This window comes from Arvicanthis niloticus, chromosome 5, assembly GCF_011762505.2.
Source record: "Arvicanthis niloticus isolate mArvNil1 chromosome 5, mArvNil1.pat.X, whole genome shotgun sequence".
NCBI lineage: Eukaryota > Metazoa > Chordata > Mammalia > Rodentia > Muridae > Arvicanthis > Arvicanthis niloticus.
Window position 1 is genome coordinate 85,322,785 of NC_047662.1, and position 16,348 is coordinate 85,339,132.

The 16,348-nt window shown below is 41.9% G+C and overlaps 1 protein-coding gene across 9 annotated transcripts; it reads left to right on the plus strand.

Annotated features, from left to right (window-relative positions):
- The first annotated feature begins 1,244 nt into the window (after positions 1-1,244).
- On the plus strand, positions 1,245-15,966 carry Inip (INTS3 and NABP interacting protein). Of its 9 annotated transcripts, none has more exons than XM_076934879.1 (6): positions 1,268-1,399; positions 2,805-2,885; positions 11,473-11,546; positions 12,258-12,360; positions 13,882-13,972; positions 15,108-15,966. In XM_076934879.1, exons 3-6 carry the CDS (start codon positions 11,474-11,476, stop codon positions 15,201-15,203), a joined length of 363 nt encoding a protein of 120 aa, XP_076790994.1. In that variant the 5' UTR covers positions 1,268-1,399; positions 2,805-2,885; position 11,473; the 3' UTR covers positions 15,204-15,966. The 9 variants fall into 9 exon arrangements, with proteins under 9 accessions (XP_034357596.1, XP_034357597.1, XP_076790994.1 ...); XM_076934877.1 differs by lacking the exons at positions 1,268-1,399; positions 2,805-2,885 and adding exons at positions 8,171-8,305; positions 11,694-11,770; XM_034501705.2 differs by lacking the exon at positions 11,473-11,546 and having other exon boundaries at positions 1,245-1,399.
- The last annotated feature ends 382 nt before the right edge of the window (positions 15,967-16,348 follow it).

Consider the following 16,348-nt stretch of genomic DNA (forward strand, 5'->3'; position numbering starts at 1 on the left):
GGTATTGAACTTGCCGCTTCAGTCGTGGACTCTGTACAACAAAACCGTGCACCATAAACATTAGCGAACATCAATTATGATTTTAGAAATAAGGTTTACGTAGTCTATACTGGCCTTAAACTTGCTACGTAGCTATGTACCTTGTTCGAGCTATGTACCTTGGACAAAAGACCCACTTCCCACTAAATTCCCAAGGCTGGATTAAGAAGTATACACTACCATGCCCAATCTTATGTGGTGCGGAAGTATCGAATTTCGGGCCTCCTGTATTCTAAACAAGAACTCTACAAACGTAGCCACATCTCCAGGATTCCAAATAGTATGAAGAACACAGGTGCAAGTTGTGGAAAGTGGTTAATAACCACAGGACAAGTAATACACATCAAAACATGTTTACTTCGTTTTGTTTTGTTTTTTCCAATAGGGTTTCTCTGCGAAGCCCTGCCTGTCCTGGAATTCACTTTGTAGAGAAGGCTGCCTTGAATTCATAGATATATGCCTGCCTCTGCTTCCCTAGTGCCACCACTGCCTGGCAAACACGTTTACTTCTTAAGGTAAACATCCAGATTTAGCGTGCGGCTGGCTATGCAGCATCAAGTAATTTCCAGTAGCGTCTTGGTGTGACATTCACTTTTTTGTTTGTTTGCTTTTGAGACAGGGTCTCTCTGTGTAGTCCTGACTGTCCTGGAGCTCGCTATGCAGACCAAGGTAGCCTCAAACTTAGATCGTCTCTGCCTCCAAGAGTGCTGGGATCAAAGGCATGTCCCACTACTCCCAGCCGACACTTTCATTTTTAAAATTCATATTATGCACAGTACTGAAAACGTGTACCTATTTAGTGCGCTTCTTGTGTATAATTATTTATTTATTCAAACGGTAAACAACAAAAATATTCCTAGGATGGTTGTTAAAACCTGAAAGTGTGCTCAATCTCCCTCTGAAGCTCTACTGAAGTGGACTGACACCAGGGTTGAATCTTGACAGACAGACAGCTAGATCAGTCTGCAAACAAACCTGAAGGACCAAAAAAAAAAAAAAAAAAAAAAAAAAAAAAAAAAAATCAATTTAGGTGCTAGGGACCCGACGTTTGGCCCCGCCCCCCAGCCCTAGAGCCTGCATCTCCCGTGAGCCTCTTCGACTGTCATTCTTCTAAAGGGAAACCCTTTCCCGCCGAAGAAGCGATTAAATGACGAATCACCTGGGGTAGCGTCCATTACGTCCAGCCGATAGGCGGGACTTCCGATTCCAGGGGCCCCGTCAGTCAGGAGGCGGAAGTTGGTGCCGGCGGGAATGTTGTAGCGCGGCGCATTGCTGCACTCTCGCCGGGTTCTGCGTGGGCGCGCCCCCCTTCACTGCGGCGACCGGACAGCGAGGTTTCTCGAGACTCCTTGCATTCCGCGTAAGTAAATAGAACTGGTGGCACCAGGAAAAGTGTTGCCCGAACGCCGGCCACGGGGCAGCGGCCTCACACGCTATTCCGTGCGAGGGTTTCTCACTTCCCGTTGGGTTTCACCCCACCCGCGGGCAGGGACACCCTGACCCTTTCTCAGGGTGGCCTTGATCGCCTTCAGTATTAGCTCGGCTTCGCTCACGCTATGCTCCAGCCGCAGGAGACCCGAGTCCTTTTCACCCGGCATCTGCTTAGAGCTCGTGTCTTCGCTCAACAATAGTTCTCTACTTCCGCAACCCTGTTCGCGCCTTGGTTTGTTTTGCTTTGAGTCAGGGTCTGGCTGTGTAGCCCTTGTTGACCAGCTACTCGTGGTTCTTCCATCTTCCCGAGTGCTCGAATTACCGCTATGTGTGGTCACGTTTTTAAAGAGCGCATTTGTTTAAATAGGTTTTTCTCCCCTACCCCGTATGATTACTTGAATGAAACTCAAGGATCGAGGAGTTTGTCTTATGATTTCGGCGTGGCCAAATACAAAACTTAATTTCTAAACTTAGAGATGAGCAGGCTTGGGGTTGGAGAGGTGGCCCAATTGGTAAGAGCACTTGCTGCCCAAGCATTAGGGTCTGTGTTGGAATCTGCGGCATCCAAGTCCGATGCCCAAGGTGTGGCTGTAGCGCCTCCACCCCAGAGCTGAGGGAAGGCAGAGACGGAGGATCGCTGAGGATGGCCGGATGCCAGCCTAGCTCCCGGCTCAGTGAGAGACCCTGTTTTCAAGGGAACAAGGTGGAGAGCGATAGCACAAGGCATCCAATGCCTTTTTCTGGCCTTCTCACGCACGCTCCCCACTGGGCATACACCACACACAACAAAGAAACCAGGAGTCCAAGTTTGCTTTTGTCCAAGTTACTAGTTTTGTGACAGTTGGCTTTCACATATATAAAAATACTCATTAAAAACATTTTTTTTGGGAAACGTCTTACACAATATATCACACAGTGTAGGTACTTGTTAGGTTGGTTGGTTCTTTCTTTTCTTCTTTCTTTCACCAGCACAGCAAATACTGGAATTTGTTTTTAAATGAACGGAGAATGATTTTTATAGAATTTTATTTTTCTTCCTAGCACTGATTATGTGGATACTTTGAAAAGATTGATATATTTGGTAAATACATCTTGATGATGTAAATTAAGAGTAATGCTAAATGTTGGTATTAACAACTTCAAGACTAAAAATGTTCATTTAATGAAGTGCATGAGGAATTTGCAGAGCTAAATTTCTGATTTAAGTCTGTGCTTTTTATGTGTATCTTTCTGAAGAGACTAAGAAACCGAACTCAGCCTAGCTGTTCTTCACAATTTTGAGACTGTAATTTAAGGCCAGTGCATTTTATGTGTGCACATAAATTTTTTTACAGATGATTGTAAAGTCCTGATCAGTGGCCACTGAATATAATTGAAACAGAATAGGAAGATGGCAGCAAATCCTTCAGGACAAGGTAATGCATGCTGGGATTTCTCCCATACAGTAAATGTATTTGAAGTAGAGAAAATTTAGTCTAGAGCAGTTACTGCATCCAGAATTATGACTAGCAAAGTTGAGTCCCCCAATTTAAAATCAGTTTAACACTGTATCAGCAGCATATTTTTTTTAATATTACTAATTGTTTATTTTAACCTGTTAAGATTAGTGATTCACATGGTAAACTGTTTTCTTCTTCCATTTACTTTTGTATAGTGTGCATGTGTGTTATATGCATGTTTGCATGTGTGTGGGTGCATGTGTGTAGGGGTTGGCATGCATGCATGTAGAGACTGGCGGTTAATATCGAGAATCATCTTCCAGCACTTTGCACCTAATTCATTGAGGCAGGGTCTCTCAGTCAAATCCAGAGCTTGCCCATTGGCTACTCTTGCTAGCCAGCTTTTTCTAGGGCTCCCCTCTCTGCCTTCCAAGGCTGAAATTACATACTTGTGGGCTCTAGGGATCTAAAGCCTGGTCCTCATGATTTAGGGAACAAGTGCTTGCTTAACCACTGACCCACCTTCCCAGCCCACGTCATAAACTATATCATCTGGCTTCTGTTTTCTGGCTTTTAAAACTGTTATCAGATAATAACCAGGCCTTTATCTTCATTGCTGTAAAAACTTAAATCATTTCACCTGTTACCTTCTTTAATTAAGTTAGGTACAAGTTGTTGTTAAGAAATTTTCAAAAAAAAAAATGTTTTACTGAAATGAAATTTTATTCAATGTTTCTAGCTTTTTGAGGGCTATGTCTTAAACTTGTGGTATTCCTGCTTCAGCCTCTTAATTGCTAGGATTACAAGTATGTGCCAGATATTCTCTCTCTCTTTCTCTTTTTGGAGACAAGGTATGTATGTATTCTTGGCTGCCTAGAACATACTATGTAGACCAGGCTGGCCTCCAACATAGAGCTCTGCCTGCCTCCCTAGTGCTGGAATTAAAAGCATGTGCCACCACACCTGGCTTATAAAATGTAGTCTTTACAAAGTGTTAGATATCATTTTGTAAGTATTTTTATGCTAATACTTGAAACAGGTCTCTTTCCATATCAGGCCTGAACTGTTTAACTTTTAGGTATGTTTGATCAGGTAAATGTTGTATTTATGGTCTTTTAATTTCTTTTAAAAATTGAATTAGAAAGGTTCAGATTAAAGTAATTTGTATCTGATCCTCGGTACTCCCCAACCTCTGCCAAAACGAGTCAGAATGAAAGCTAAGAGAAGTTCATTTAGGAAAGGAAAAAAAAAATGCTTAAAAAAAAAAAGCCACATAATGTAGTCACAGTAAAAACGTTCTAAATTATCTTGTTCTGATAACAAAATTTGCTGGTAACTTTTTTTTTTTTTTTTTTTTTTTTGCAATTGCAGTAGGAACAACTGTTAGTGCTACTTTTGGTTGGCTCATAGTCAGATCTACTATGAAGCGTCCAAAGTCTAAAGAGTAGCTAGTTGGATAAGATATTTGACTTTCATTACTCTGTTAGGAATTCCGTTGGTATCACAGAGCTGCTGCTATTGGACACCAGCAGAGGGAGTCTGTGTTGTATTCTGTAGACTTGCAGATCCTCAGTGAAAGGTTAAAAAAAGATATTTGTTGATGTTCATTTATTTATTTTGAGATAGGATCGTATTGTATAGACCTGGCTGGCCCAGGGTTTTTGTTTTGTTTGGTTTGGTTTTTTTGGTTTCTCCATTTTTGTTTTTCAAGACAGGGTTTCTCCATGTAGCTCTGGCTGTCTTGGAATTCACTCTGTAGACAAGGGTGGCCTTGAATTCACAAGGATTTGCCTGTCTGTGTATCCTGAGTGCTGGGACCACCACCCTCTGGCTAGCCTGGAGCTCTTACTTTACGTGTTTACGTGTTTGAGTGTTTTGCCTGCATTGTCTGTGTACTGCATGCACGCAGTGTCCTTGGGGGCTAGAAGATCTCAACTCCCCTGGGACTGAAGTTACAGCTGTGACCATCATGTGGGTGCTGGAAATCAAACCTGGGTCTTCTGCTTTATTATTTTTGTTTTTCGAGACAGGGTTTCTCTGTAAAGCCCTGGCTGTCCTGGAACTCACTCTGTAGACCACCTCTGTAGAACTCAGAAATCTGCCTGCTTCTGCCTCCCTAAGTGCTGGGATTAAAGGCGTGCGCCACCACTGCCCGAAACCTGGGTCTTCTGAAACAGCAGCCACTGCTCCTGACTGCTGAGCCATCTCTGCAGCTCCTCTATACAAATTTTAAATCTTTACTGTATTTTATCATCTTTAGTATACCATCTGTACTTCTCTGTTGTTTATTTCTATTGAAATTAGATGGAGGTTGATGGGTGCCTCAGTTACTCTTAAATAGTAATGGAAAGAAACATGATTTTTTAGAAAAGTATTAGTATATGCCTTGTAATTCATTAATGTTTCTGGTGCAGGGGCCACATATCCATTGTGTTTACTTAATTACTGGCTTTATTGCATTAGGAGAGCCTAGAAGGTGGTTAAGCACATTGGGTAGATTTGCGAGAATAGTTAAGAAGCAGTTAAATCATAAGGGATCCAGCTAATCAGTGGTTTGATCTGTTGATGGATTCAGAATTTAAAAGACTGTTAGGAGGTAGTGCATCCATGTAAGGATGGGATGTGATTGGAGGAATTAAGTTTGGGGTCAGGAGGGCTTTGAATGTCTCGGCCCTGTTCTGTCTGCTTTCTAGCTGCTGTGAGGTAAACAGCCTCTGCCATATTCTCTTGCCATCATGAAATTATGTCTCACCTCAAGCCCAAAATAATGGAGTGAGCCAGCCATGCACCAAAGCCTCTGAAACAGTGCCAAATTAAATCACTTATTTTTTTGTTTTCTCAGATATTAATAATTTTTTAAGTGTTTTAAAATTTAGGGACTAGAGAGATGTCAGTGGCTAAGAGTAGTGGCTGCTCTTTCAGAAGTCCTGGGCTCAATTTCCAGCACCCATGTGGCAGCTCATAATTGTCTGTAATTCCAGTATCAGGGGATTGGATACCCTCATGGCTTCCTCAGGCACCAGGCACACATGTGGTACACAGACAGACACGCAGGCAGAGCACTTGTACACATAATGCCTTCTTGTTTTAGTTGATCTACTTGTTTTAGTTGATCTACTTGTTTTAGTTGATCTACTTGTTTTAGTTGATCTACTTGTTTTAGTTGCCTACTTGTGCTGTGTGTGTAGAAGTCAGGAGACAACTTGCTGGGATTGGTTCTTCCACCGTGTGGAAGAGAGCAAACTGGGGTTGTCAGGATTGTCAGCAAGCACCTTAAACCAGCTGGAGTTCCTCAAATGGTTTAAGATAGTGAAAAAGAGAAGAAAAATTACCCGTCTTTTAAACTAGCAGTCTTCCATAGTATACCAGTAATCAGAATTTCTAAGTTTGATGAGCTTTGACGGTCACTGGAGTCCTATTTTTCATAATCCAGTGTGGTGTAGAGCACCTGCTAGGTTCTCAATAATTCTGTGATTGATAAGTTGATAAGTTGTGACATCTTGAGAATTATCTTTTTTGGAAAATTTTTATATGCAGAGACAGACCATCAAACTAGGATTTGGCTAAGGTACCATTTTGTATCCTTTGTTGTTAGATTATATACATGTGATGTATATATGTATAAGCATTTAGGCCCTGGTATACATGTGGAGGTCAGAAGGCAACTTTATCTGATCTTTCTTCCCTTTTTGTGGGCCTCAGTGTTGAACCCAGGTTGCCAGGGCTGTGCGGCAAGCAAGCGCCTTTTCCTATTGAAGGATCGAGCCTGCCTCTCTATTTCTATACTTTGAATGGTGTCTCAGTTCTTCCGTGTTGGTAAAGGTGGCAGCCATATCAGTCCACCTTGACGTCAGAGAGAACCTGGGTAATACATAGGGAGGGAATGGAAACTCATTTCACAGTTTCTCGAAATAGTGGTAACGGGAAGACCTGGAGAGTAGATGGCTACTGTTGACTTGGGGTCACTCTGAGTGCTCTCTTGGCATGGCTCCTGGGAACTGTCCTGTTTGGCCCTTACTTAATTCTGAGGGTTAGCAAAGGGATCCTTCAGGCTTGTATTTTAAGGTGTGCCATCTCTCAAGAATCATTGATGCATTCCAGTAAGTCAGGACATTTTCTTTTTTCTTTCTTTCTTTTTTTTTTTTTTTTTAAGATTTATTTATTTTTGCCGGGCGGTGGTGGCGCACGCCTTTGATCCCAGCACTTGGGAGGCAGAGGCAGACGGATTTCTGAGTTCAAGGCCAGCCTGGTCTACAGAGTGAGTTCCAGGACAGCCAGGACCACACAGAGAAACCCTGTCTCGAAGAAAAAAAAAAAAAGATTTATTTATTTTTATATGAGTACACTGTAGCTGTCTTCAGATACACCAGAAGAGGGCATCAGATCCCATTACAGATGGTTGTGAGCCACCATGTGGTTGCTGGGAATTGAAAAGAAATTTTTCTTAAGATTTTTTGTATTTGTACCTTTTTAAAAGTATATCCAGAGCTGGACCCTCGTGGCACCTGCCTTTAATTCCAGCACTTTGCTTTACCGTATCGTTGTGAAGCGTGTGCAGCTGTACGAGGGCCATTAGCATTAACATTATTTTATTTTTTTAAAGTCCTGGTTTTATTTCATATGTAATAGTGGTTTTGCCTGAACATATGTCTGTGTGAGGATGTTGGATCCCCTGAAGTGGAGTTATAGGTGGCTGTGAGCTGCCATGTGGGTGGTGGGAATTGAATCCAGGTCCTTTGGCCAGTGCTCTTAACCACTGAGCCCCTAAAAGTTCTGTTTAAAAGCAGTATAACAACTGTAATTGAGAAATAGATGATTGGGGCTGGAGAGGTGACTCAGCACTTAAGAGCACTTACTGCTCTTTCAGACCCTTTAAATGTGAGGATAAAACTGAAATTTGAAATAAATTACCATCTCAAAATGAGGCTGTGGATACAGGTCAGCTGATAGAACATTTGCCTACCATATACTTAGGGCTGGACTCCATACACAGCGCCTAATGAAACCAGGCATGTGTTGATCCCGTCAGGCAAGAATAAGAACACTACTACAAATCTGAGCCAAATTTGAAGCAAGCTTTAATTAAATGCTGGCTAGAATAGTTGGACTCTGACCAGGTCCATTCTGGGTTTTCCAGAAAATGGTCACGAGCTATGTTGGCCAGGTGCTTACAAAAGCAAACCAATAAGACTACATACTTGCTGCCTTTGTCCAGTGAGATGCAAGCATATACGCTGACGTACTTCCTGCCTATGTGCCTCGGTGTGATCAAGCATATCTGGTGCAGTTGAGTTAACCAGACTTGTTTAGGGAAATGAAAATATGTGGCTTGTTATCCGCACAACAGCCTCCTCCAGCATCTCAGGAACGATCTGTCCTTGGGCAAGGGCTTACAGGTTAGAGGCAAAGTTTGATGGGTCAGTAAATTAAAACATAAAACATAACTTTGGTTTTCACATGTGGTGGCTTTTTTTGGGGGGGGGGGTCGTTCGAGACAGGGTTTCTCTGTATAGCCCTGGCTGTCCTGGAACTCACTCTGTAGACCAGGATAGCCTCAAACTCAGAAATCCACCTTCCTCTGCCCACCAAGTGCTGGGATTAAAGGCGTGTGCCACCACCACCCGGCCTGTGGTGGCTTTTATTTGTATTCTCAGCACTTGGGAGGTGGAGTCAGAAAGATCAAAAATGAAAGGTCATCTTCAGCTACTACAAAAAAAAAAAAGAAAAGAAAAAATAAGTTATTAGTTCCTGCCGGGCGGTGGTGGCGCACGCCTTTAATCCCAGCACTTGGGAGGCAGAGGCAGGCGGATTTCTGAGTTCGAGGCCAGCCTGGTTTACAGAGTGAGTTCCAGGACAGCCATAGCTACCCAGAGAAACCCTGTCTCAAAAAAAAAAAGAAAGAAAGAAAGAAATTATTACATAAGCAAACTGTTAGTTTTTTCTTGTTTGTTTTGCGATGCCTTGCTGGGTGGCTTTAAACTGAAGGTATAGACCAGGCTGACCTCCAGGTTGTGGCAACATGGCCCTGCCTTCCAGTGCTGGGATTTCAGTATTATCACTATGCCCAGCTCAAATGTATCAGCTGTTATAGTCTTTAAGTTTTCATTACATTTGCACAGTGTATAAACTTGGTATTTCTTTTATTTGAAAGCATTCTGGAACATTATGTATAATTATGAAGCAATAATTAAAAAGGCAAAGCAAAAATCATTTCAAAATTTTTCTAAGAAGAAACATTCAATGCTGAATCTGAGCTTATTTTAAAATGTTGTCATATAGTGTAGACCCTCCATAAATAAAAGCACCCGGGAATTTCAAAAGCCTAATAGTTGCCTAATAGTTGAGTAACCTAACAGTTACTTAAGCTGTAATTCTGGGAATCTCCTCTTGTCTCTCTCCCTCTCCCTGTCTCTCTCCCTCTTTCAGTCTCTGTTTATTTTTAGCTTATGCAGGCTTAGAACTCATTCATTACTAGTAGTCCAGGTTGTCCTTGAATTCCTAGCAGTTTTCCTGTTTGAGCTCTTGGGCTGGGGTTATTGGTGTGAGTCATCACGCCTGGTTGACTGTTCTCTTTTTAATATTTGAATTGAAAGTCAGGTTAGCCTGAACTGTTTTGTTTTTTGTTGTTGTTTGTTTTTTGGTTTTTTTTTTTTTTTTTCTTGTAACAGGGTCTGATGTAGCCCAGGCTGGCCTTAAAACCTTATTGTGCAACTGAAGATAGCCTTGAACTCCTAATCCTGCTGCTTCTGCCTCCAAAATTAGAGTGCCCTCCAAGTGTGGGTTGGGTGATCATACCCAGCTCTGTAGTGTGTCTTCCCTGTGGAAGCTACTCCACACACTCAGTGACATCATTAGCTGCTTTGCTCTCGTATGACCAAGCAGTGACCGACAGTGGAGGAGAACAGTACAGATTCCAGCTACATACAGACCTAGCCTGTTCTGTTCCCACTATGCTTGGGATGAGCTCACCTTACCTGGGAAAGAGAAAGGGGCATTTCAGCGACATGACAGTTGATGTTGATGCCCTATTTTCTTAAGGGAGCATGTCAGCAGGAAAGGAGTTTAGAGGTAGGATAAAGAATTTTCTGGAAGGCTCATAAAACCACCTTCTTAGAAATGTCAGAATGTACTGTCATGGTCAGCTATTCAAAAGGACTCTGCTGTTACTAGAATTTGGTGGTATAACAGGAGCAGAGACACAGAAACTGGGAGAGGATAAACTGCTAAAGTGGATACAGCATAGACATATTTTCCCAACCTTCTGGCCATAGCCAGGTTGCTGGTGCCTGGTTAAATTCAGGACTGCTAGTTACAACTGTGTCTGCTTAGGCTAGCATCTATGTGCCATCCTAACCAGTCTCTCCTCTCTGGATCAGTTCCACCAACTAGTTCTCTCTAGATTAGTGTAAAAGTCTCACAGTCCCTCAGTTGGGTATTTTAAGTGTGCTTAGGCCTACCCTGCTTGAGAATGCTCTCATTCTGTAGTCTGGTTTCTAGAGCTCTAATTGTCCTCTCTCCTCGATGGCCTTTGTGGGTTTGTTTTGCTTTGTTTTCTAGCTGGTGATCATCAGATGCAGATACCTAAGGACGTACAAACAAGTCTGCTCAGCGGTATAGAGCTTGAGAATGGCCTGCTACGGGGAATATTCCTTTTGGTTCTGGTCTTTGCTGCCGTGGGGGCACACACCCCTTGTTAGCAGATCATGAGATAGGCTTTCAGAGAGAGGCTAGAGATCTGAGAATTTAGAGTGGAGTCCTTCACTGTTGACGTGTTGGCATTTAATTTGGGTTTGTTTTGTTTTTGAAACAGGTTTCTCTGTGTAGCCTTGGATGTCCTTAAACTCACTCTGTAGAGCAGACTGACCTTGAACTTAGATCCACTTGCTTTGCCTCTGAGTGCTGGGAATCAAAGGCGTGCGCCACCACTGTCCAGCTTTAATTTGGATTCTTAAAAGTTTAACTGCCTGCCGCCTGCTTCAGGACACTTTGCAAAAGTGCTGGGATCTTATCTAAGTTTGAAGCTTAGAATCAAGTCAAATACTAATTTGATAAAAGGAGGTGTCTATATCCCATAATTTGTGCTCTACTTCTTTGGATTGCTTTCTGGCCACTTGCAATTCTTTGGCTGTTTCTTAAAAAAAAAAAAAAAAATAGTATCATTTCTGAATGAAAGTAGCTGAGAATTTGATCTGACTGACTATACATAGTAATTGAATTATGAAAGAATTGTAGATATATTGATTGGGTCCCCAAATTTTGTCCAAAATAAGTGCTGCAACCCATTCCTTGGTAAACAAAATTATTTAGATCAGAATCTTGATGCTGGGATTATAGTTAGTGGTAGAATGTTCGCCTGGTATATCCAAGGCCTAAGTCCCACAACTACAAAATCAATCAATCAATCAATCAATCAATCAGTCTATCTATCTATCTATCTTAAAAGTCCTCAGTCATTTTTATTTTGCTTATATACCCATCTACTATGTTCTTGGTGGTTTTGTTTTTATCTTGTGTGTGGGTTTTTTTTTTTTTTTTAAAGCATGTTTGGGTGTTTTGCTTACAGTATGTCTGTGCACCGTAAGCACGTCTGGTGCCTACAGAGGTTAGAAGACGGCAACCAATGCTCTGGGACTGGAAGTAAGTGTTGTGAGCTGCCACATGGGTGCTGAGAATTGAACCCAGGTCCTCTTGAGCAGCCAGTATTCCTATGAGCCATCTCAGCGTGCGCGCACACACACACACACACACACACACACACACACACTTTTTTTTTTCCTTTTTAAGGGTTGAACTAGCCCTAGTTGGCCTGGAACTCGCAGCTATCCACCTGTCTCGGTCTCCTGAGGACATTGGAATTAAAGGTGTGTGCTGCCATTACTGGGCCTTTGGGTTTTTGTTGTTTTTAGTCAGGGTGTCCTGTATTCCCAACTGGCCTTGAATGGGGTGCATGGTAAAAAATGACTGTGAACTTGTGACCTTTCTGCCTCTAGCTCCCGGGTGTAGGTATGAACCATCACATCTGCTTTAGACTATATTGGAGGCTCAGTCCAGGCTTTTGTGCATGTTTAGCAAACACTACCAACTGGCCTATTGGTTTTTTTGTTTTAAGAGATAGGGTCTAATGTGGCCTAGGCTGGCCTTGAACACCTCTCAAGAGCTGGGATTATAGGTGTGTGCCACCAAGTCTAGTTTATATTCTATGCTCTTAAAGTTGCTGGGAATGGCCAGTAGGAAGAAAGAACTTACTGGTGAATGTATGACCATGTTAGAGAATAGGAATTTTGCTTTCTGTTTCTACATGGCCCAGCTCTAAAATGCTTCTAATTCTCCCTCTCTTTTCTTCTTTAGGTTTTCAAAATAAAAATAGAGTTGCAATTTTGGCTGAACTGGACAAAGAGAAAAGAAAATTACTTATGCAGAACCAATCTTCAGCAAGTCACCCTGGAGCTAGGTATTGACTGCTCTTTGGAAGTACCCGTCTTAAACATCCTTACAGGGAAAAGCCCTGTCTCAGGCTCTTCGGAGGTCCCACTATGTCAGAATTGGGTCTACACTGCAAGCTTCCCCTTAAAAATTCCTAACTGTGCTCATCTCCTGCTCGTTCCCATTCCATCATGGCATAGTTCACCTCAGCTGCTGCTGTGGTCTGAGCTTTGCTCTGTAGATCCCAGTGCTTAGCAGAGCCGCCTATCCGGTAGCTGCTTCAGTCTCATGAGTCAGCGACTGTCAGCTTTTCTAAAGGTTCACAGTTGTCAGAGCTGTGTGGAACATGGCTGTCATAAGTTTCACTCTCAGACGACAGTGATGGTGGCTGTACTGTTGATGAGTGCTGTGCTGGTGGCTAACAGAACAGGTTTTTAAAAAGTCTGGGGTGGTAGTGCACGGCTTTAATCCCAGCACCTGGGAGCCTGGATCTGTGGGATTTCTGGGGGTTTGAGGCCAGCCTGGTCTACAGAGTGAGTTCCAGGACAGCCAGGACTACACAGAGAAACCCTGTCTCAAAAAAACCAAAAACAAACAAAAGAATAAAAGAATAATAAGGATGATGATAGACTGAGTTAGGAGTAGAGAGGCTGTAGATTGTGAAACCTGTAACAGATTACTTGAAATCCCAGACAGATAACATAGGCTTTCCTTATAAGTTAATGGAGATGATGGGAAGGGGGTGCTTTTATTCTAGAAGGTCAAAATTTTTGTTTATTAAGTTTTATGAGATGATTTCGCTGTGTAGCCTTGGCTGGCTTAGAATTCAAGATTCTTTTGTGTTTATCCCTGGGGTGCTGATATTACAGGAGTGCACCACCCACCATATTCAGCTTAGAAATTTCTTTTTATCCCTACAAAGAATATATAGGGACTGAGAGATGGCTCAATGGGTAAGGGATTCTTTCCTCCAAGCCTGACAACCTGAGTTGAATCCTTAGGACTCACATGATATAGAGAACTAACTGATCTCCATATGTGTGACACAAAATAAATAAAATAAAACCTTTTTAAAAGAATACACAATGAAAACGATAAGAGTCAATGTAAGTTCATAGAGGCTTAGGGATTAGCTCAGTGGTTCAGTCTGCTCGATGTGCTTGAGGCCTTGGGTGTGATTTCTAGTACCACGAATTAAAAACACAAAACATGATATCCCTTCAGATTTATTATATAGCATGGTGATTAGTTAATGATTATGTGTACCTGAAAATTACGGAGATCTTGTATCTATCTCATAATAAAAATATTGGCATATGACATATGATGGATAGGTTATTCAGTTTGATTTTATAATTTTAGTGTATATAGATATCAAAACATTTACCATAAATATGTGCAATTTTATATGTAAGTTGGACCTCAATTTTTAAAAGCAATTTACTATAATAAAAATGTGCCAATCTAATAAATGCCCTTATATAACTATTTTTTTAAAAAAAGAAAGTATCTCTGTTCGGTAGGCAAGTAACCGAGATTTCCATTTCAGCATCTCCCTCTCCAGACCCTCTCTTAACAAGGACTTCCGGGACCACGCTGAGCAGCAGCACATCGCGGCCCAGCAGAAAGCAGCTTTGCAGGTGAGCACAGGAGCTGGCAGTCTGCTCGCATTGGCCACTTCCAGGTTCAAGAAGCCAGCACAGCACTTACTGTGTATCTCAGTGGGGCAATGTCAATAAACTTGTTGCACACATAATTGTGGTTTGCCTGTTCACTCATGCCCAGAGGGATTGAACCACCAGTGCAGTAATAATGAAGGTCTCTCTTATGGCGTTGATGCAGTCATGATCAGTCCTCTGCTCTGGGATTGCCAAGGGATTTCTCCTTCACAAAATATTTGGACAGAATGATCTTTAAAATTGAACGGGCTAGTTTAATAGCACCATAAATATTCAGATTTGTCACAGTATTACTTTTTTAATGGTCTGCAGTGCTTGAATGGGATAAGCTCTTACTGTTATGCTATAAGCGATGTTCCAGCTTGGAAACAAAGTAATCACTTTAGTATTACGTTCATCTTATATAACTTGGATTCTCAGAAATCTTCGATGACCCCCCCCCCTTTTTTTTTTTATTTGGATAGATTATCTGTGTAACTCCTGTAATATCAACACTTCAAGGGTGGGCCTGGGAGGATCTTTCTTGAGTTCTAGGCCAGCTTAGGCTATGTAGCAAAACCCTATATCATAAAACTTAATAAAAATTTGAAAGGTTTAGTGTAATTGCCTTTGCTTTTAAGCAGAATCCCAGTATGGAAAAGACATTATAAAAATCATCTCTCACTTCAAATGACTAAAAAGAGCTTCTTTTTTTTTAATTGAGAGGTAAATTACTGGTAGTTCCTTTCCAGCGCTGCCTCAGTGTTGGTGGGTTTCAGTCATCAGTGCCACTGTTCTCGGCCCTTCCCAGGCTACTCCTCTCTCCCAGGCTTTTTGTGTCCTGACCTTTGCTGCTCTTTCTCCTCACCCAAAGAACAAAGCCATCATGACTGCTGCTGGGAGAGAGCCCTGCAGAGACAAAGAGGCTGCTAGCCTTGTGCCTGATGTGTGTTAATCTGAATTGTGTTACTGTCTGTGTAAACAGGAGTTAGCATGAATGCTGTTTTATGAGTAACCACATCTTAGAGTTCAGAATGGATAACGAGTTTTAATGCCTTGGTTAAAAAGTGTGACTTACTAACTTCATTGTTTTTTATTTTGTTTTTATCTTTCTCAGCATGCTCACGCACACTCATCTGGATACTTCATAACTCAAGACTCTGCATTTGGGAATCTCATTCTCCCCGTTTTACCTCGCCTTGACCCCGAATGAAGAAGTGTCTGTGGTAAAGGGACCTTGTAATATCAGATGTCAGAAGTTCTCACTCAGCTCTATACAAACTCTGACTTTGAGAACTTTGGAGAACTTAGCTTTTGTTTCTTTAAAGAAAGGAATAAGTAAGTGAGGGGAAAGAAAGAGGAGCTGGGCAGCGAGACCCCAGGACGTGGTGGCAGCAGAGGACCTGGCTGTGCTGGCTGAGACCGACATCTTTGCATTGCCATTGGACTTCCCTCAGACTCAGAATCGAGGAGTGTCGTGGCCTCTGCATCACCTTCAACAAGTTGGATTGAATTATCACGGGGGAAGCCCTGGGCTTGACCCCATCACCGTAGACAAGCTCTGATGGCACACACCTATGATCTCAGCACTAGAGGGATAGAGCAGAAGATCAGAAGTTCAAGGCCATCCTTGCCTAGGTAGTGATTTTGAGACCAGTCTGAGGCATATGAGACTGCGCCTCAAAAAACGACCAAAAACAAACAGAAGCCATTAATAGTCCTAACTTTAAAGAAATGAGGATGCTTTTTAAAATGTGAAGAACAGGCTCACATACTTCTTTGTGGTTTCCTGTGTTAAGAAACAAACTGTCTAGAAATAGGCTGTAAGTTAATGACTGGTTCCCCTATCTGAATCTTAAAAAACCTCCAAGTCAGACTAAATGACCAAGCCGTCTTAAATCTTTTTCAAATCAATGCTACTATGACAGCAAATAAAGGACGTGACTAACTACTGTTATGACGCGGCTTAAGTAACAGGGCGGCTGTGAACGTGTGTGTCTTTATTTCATGTTGCTACACAAGTGTGTGCCTCAGTGGGTTTATTTTCTATTTTTTATCTAATTGAAAACTTAAATTAGACAAATTAAGGCTTTTTAAGTCATTTTAAATAATGTTAACCAAGTTGCTCAACAGGGCCAAACTTTGACAAGAACTGAGGTGCTTGTGTGTACATGTACCTCCTACTACCCTCCCTTTGCCCTATAGAATTAGAATTTGATTCAAGTGTGAAAAGTATAATACCTTACAAAAAATATCATGATTAAAATTACATTTTATAAGGGAGTTATTTTGTAAGGATCCTGTCATTTTCTGTTCCCAGGGATTGAACTTAGGACTTTAAAGGTTGCAGATGTGTTG

What these genes read in the sequence shown, in the direction of transcription:
- Inip (XM_076934874.1), top strand. Translation starts at nt 8,232, where the DNA reads ATGTGGCTTGTTATCCGCACAACAGCCTCCTCCAGCATCTCAGGAACG. An exon ending in CCTTGGGCAAGGGCTTACAG is followed by an intron (nt 8,306 to 11,693) that starts GTTAGAGGCAAA and finishes TTCCTTTTTAAG; the next exon opens with GGTTGAACTAGCCCTAGTTG. An exon ending in TGAGGACATTGGAATTAAAG is followed by an intron (nt 11,771 to 12,257) that starts GTGTGTGCTGCC and finishes TTTCTTCTTTAG; the next exon opens with GTTTTCAAAATAAAAATAGA.